We start from the raw sequence: 4,100 nt of genomic DNA on the forward strand, positions 1-4,100 counted from the left end.
ATGCATGACGTGCACAGGGCTGGCGCCAGGCTGTCTGGGGCCGGGAGTTAGATCAACACAGCTGGAGGGCCCGCGCCACAGCTGGGCAAAGGCAGCGGGTCCCGCCGCCCAGGCAGGGCCTGTGGGAACCGCCACCACCAAACCCCCCCTGCGAACAAAAGCCCGCACCGACACCCCCCCCCCCCCCGCCCCAAAACAGCCTTTCGGTTGTGTTTCCCCCCCCCCCTCAACCTTAGGAAATGGGGGGGCCCGGGGGGGGGCCATGGGAATAAGGGGGGGCGGTGGAGACGGTGGTAGTTTGGGGAGGATGGGGGGGGGGATCGCTGAAGCGGGTAAAAAGTATTTTTGGTGGTTTGAAAAGAGGTTTTTAATGTTTTGTGATTAAAAATTAATTTTTTTTTTACCTTTTAAAATTTTTTAGTTTTTGGGGTTTTTATTTTTTTTTGGGGGGGGGGGGGGAGTCCTGGTTGTCGCCGCGTGCCCCGGAGCAGGTTAATTTGGGTTATTCTGGCTCTGCCCTTTGCGCAGAGCTGATTGCCCAGGAAATTCATAGGGGGGGGGGCAATAAAAGAAAATTAAAAAAAATCAACCCAAAAAATGGCTGGATGCTGCTTTGACGGGGGGGGGGGGGAGGTTTGGGGCCGTCAAGCAGCTCCCCGGCTGGGGAGAAGAGGGGGGGTGGCTGCAGCCCCCAGACCCTTGGGGGGGGGGCTGGGGGTTTGCAACGGAGGGAAACAAAACCCAGCGCCACCGACCTGGGATTTGGGCAGATCTGGAATAAATTGCTGCTGTGGGCAGGCGTAATTTGGTCCAGGTGTGTCTGTCCCCCCCCCCCACCACCTCGCACCCCCCCATTAGCTGGGACCCCCCGGGGCCCAGCAGGGTCCCAGGGTGGCCCCCCCACCCTCTTGGCTGTACCATCCCCTTCCTGCGCTCACCCCCCGTAACCAAAACCTATTGAAATTCCCCCAAAACAAGATGGGGGACACACACATATTCCCCCTTGATTTTAACAGGGATTCACAATCTGGGGGTTACGGGACCGTGACACCCCCCACACCCCCCCCGGCACCCCTCCATGTGCCACCACCACCCGCTGCAGTGACACCGTGGGCACCAGCCACCCCAGATCCCTCCAGAGACAGCGATGGTTCGGGGTGGGGTGGGGGGGATGAGGGCAACCCCCCCCTCATCACTTCTACTGAAATAACTCCTATAAATCTCCTCTCCCCCCCTCTCCAAAAAAAAATCAACCAAAAAACCCCCCAAAAAACCCCAACAACTCCAGGCCTCTCGCAGTCGCTGACCTAAATCTGGTTTCTCCATCGTAACCTCAGTTTTACCGCAATTAATTTTTTTCTGCTGGTCACAAGATAATTCCTGACGCCAGAAAGTCTGGAGGTCAGATGAGAAGCGGATTGAGGAACAGGGCGGCACTAATTTCCTTACGAGACCGGCCGGTAAAAACGGGGGGGCGGGGGGAACCCCCATCGTCTTGCCTAAAAATAGGGGGGACTCAGTGGGATGGGGGGGGGGCGCAGGTTGAAGGGGTTGGGGTGTCTGTAGGGTTTGGGGGGGGGGAATCCCCCCGCCAAGGGGGTGGGGTCTGGCTGTGGGGTGGCGATGGGAACCTCCGTGGTCGTCTGTGTGTCCCCCCCCCCCGTGGGAGCACCCCGGCCACCAAGGGTCACTTTTTGGGGAGGCGAGGGCGGGGGGGGGGGTAGGAGGGGTGGTGTCTCTCGCTTCATTTACATACCAGGGTGGTGTTTAATGCCTCATTTACATAAAAGAGGGTGGGACCCGGGATCATTTGCATGCGGGACCCGCCCCCGCAGCGCTGCCTATATCAGGGGCGGCGCGGGGCCCCCCCCGGCCGGGGCAGCAGCGAGCTCGGAGCGGGCGGAGGGTCCGGGGGTGCCGCTCTCAACCTTTGGTGGGCTCGGAGGTCCCAGCAGAGCTGTAGCTGTCGCGATACCCACCGATACGACCAGGCGTTTCCTCCTCCTTCTTCCCCCCCCCCTCCCTCCCACCCACCCACCCTCCTCCACCTTGCCCCCGCACCCCCGGCCGAGCTCGGTAGCCCACCATGAAAGCCATCAGCCCGGTGCGGTCGGTGCGGAGCTGTTACGAGGCGGTGTGCTGCCTCTCGGAGCAGAGTTTGGCCATCGCCCGGGGGAGCAGCAACAAGAGCCCGGCCTTGGAGGAACCCATGAACTTACTGTACGATATGAACGATTGTTATTCTAAATTGCGGGAGCTGGTGCCGGGCATCCCGCAAGGCACCAAGGTGAGCCAGATGGAGATCCTCCAGCACGTCATCGACTACATCTTCGACCTGCAGATCGTGCTGGAGGGGGCCAAGGGCCGCGACCCCTCCTCCGAGGCCACCCTGCTCTCCCTGAAGGTAAGGGCTGCTTGGGGCTGGGGGGGGGGACACACACACAGTCATGTCGGGCTGGGGGTGATGCGCGGTCCCGCATGTGTTGGGGGGGGAGGAGGGATGGGGACACCCCCCCCCTCCGCCGCCGGGGTGGCCCTGAGCCCTGTCCCCGCTCTCCGCAGGCGGCCGACCTCGCCTCTGAACTCTGCTCCAAAGACGAGAGAAGTTTGTGTCACTAACGGCTCCTCCATCAGGTGAGTCTCTCCCCAATTCCCCCCCTCCCAGCACCAGCATCCCCGGGGGACCGATACCAGCCCCGATACCACTCGGTCCCCCGGCTCCCCCCGTTTCGGGCGACCCCCAAATCCCCCATCCTATCCACCTAGAGTTATCCCAAACCTAATTACATTCCCCCCCCCCTTGTCTTCTCTCTCCTCCCGGTGCCAATTAGCAAACAGGCAGCGAGTGGCGGTTCCTGGTTCGTTATCAGCCGGAGGTAAATAGCAGCTTCCTCCGTGGCGCCGGGCTGTCTGCGACCTACCGGCCCCCGGCATCGCCTCCCCCCCCTCCCCGGGCCCGGGCACTGCAGGCGGGGAGCGGCTGGTCCCGACCCCCCCCCCCTCCATCCCTCCACCGCCAGCATCCATCCATCCATCCATCCCCCCCGAACCCGGAGTGCAGCATCCCGGCTTTGGCAGGACTTTGGACCCCAACCTTAAATGAGACATTTCTCATGATAGACTGATGAAGAGGCGGTTGTCTGTATATTTTTGGATTATAGCAGCGAATCCTTTTTTTTTTTTTTTTTTTAAAAGGTGTTGGATGGGATGGGAGGGGGGGGAATTAGGGGGTTTTGGGGAGGGGGACACACATACATGACACACACATCCTCGAGTATGAACCAAACTCTCCGGGGCCACGGCCTCGTGTATTGTGGAGCTCTATACTAGAGTATAACTTTTTGTACCTTTTGTGCAGGAAGGTGAATTTCTGCGAACATGCCTTGTACTTGCTTTATAAACTTTTTATAAAAGTTACCATTTTTACATAATAAAAAAAAAAGTCGGTTTGAATGGTTTTTTTTCCCCATCCTTGGGGTGGAGGGAGCCAGGGTGCACCCATGGGTGGGAGAGCAGCACCCTGGGGGTGGGAGCCCCCTGAACCCTCTCGATTGTAACTTCTAGGGTTACAGTAGGAATCTCACTAATTGTTTAATAGCTTTGAAATGTCAGCTCAGGTATGGGAGGAATTAACCCTAGGCTGTCATCTCCCAGCGGAGGTGTCTGCCAGCTATTTTGGGTGCTGCTCCGTTTATCTGATATGGAAGGAGTGAAGACGCTGCTGAGCCCCGGGGACCATCTGGAGGTGTAGCTGGAGCCCTGGGAGGGGGGAAAAGATGCTTTTTCCAGGCTTCTACTCTCTGCCTTGCAAAAAAAGGGGCTGCCTGGTGCCTCAGGGTTGGGTTTGAGCTTCTCTTGGGCTGGAAGGGGTGATGCTGCTTCCCCCAAGGGTAGAGGAGTTTATGGGCTGCAGCTGTCCTGGCTCTAACTGGGGCTGCTCTGAGCCTTGCAATTCCCCAGGTGGCATCTGCACCGTGTACCCCTGCCTGGCCTGGAGCCCCCTGGGGTTTTGGGGGGGGGTAGCACCCCAGGGAGGGGGTGTTGCGGGGCAGAGGTGCCTTTCTTTCCTCTAGGATTAATGCTGTGGTTTCCCTTTGGCC

At 59.3% G+C, this 4,100-nt stretch overlaps 1 protein-coding gene across 1 annotated transcript; it reads left to right on the top strand.

Moving 5' to 3' along the window:
• The first annotated feature begins 1,871 nt into the window (after window positions 1-1,871).
• On the top strand, window positions 1,872-3,453 carry ID3 (inhibitor of DNA binding 3). The gene is made up of 3 exons (XM_075773887.1): window positions 1,872-2,404; window positions 2,563-2,634; window positions 2,832-3,453. Exons 1-2 carry the CDS (start codon window positions 2,087-2,089, stop codon window positions 2,617-2,619), a joined length of 375 nt encoding a protein of 124 aa, XP_075630002.1. The 5' UTR covers window positions 1,872-2,086; the 3' UTR covers window positions 2,620-2,634; window positions 2,832-3,453.
• The last annotated feature ends 647 nt before the right edge of the window (window positions 3,454-4,100 follow it).

This window comes from Balearica regulorum, chromosome 22 (assembly GCF_011004875.1).
Source record: "Balearica regulorum gibbericeps isolate bBalReg1 chromosome 22, bBalReg1.pri, whole genome shotgun sequence".
NCBI lineage: Eukaryota > Metazoa > Chordata > Aves > Gruiformes > Gruidae > Balearica > Balearica regulorum.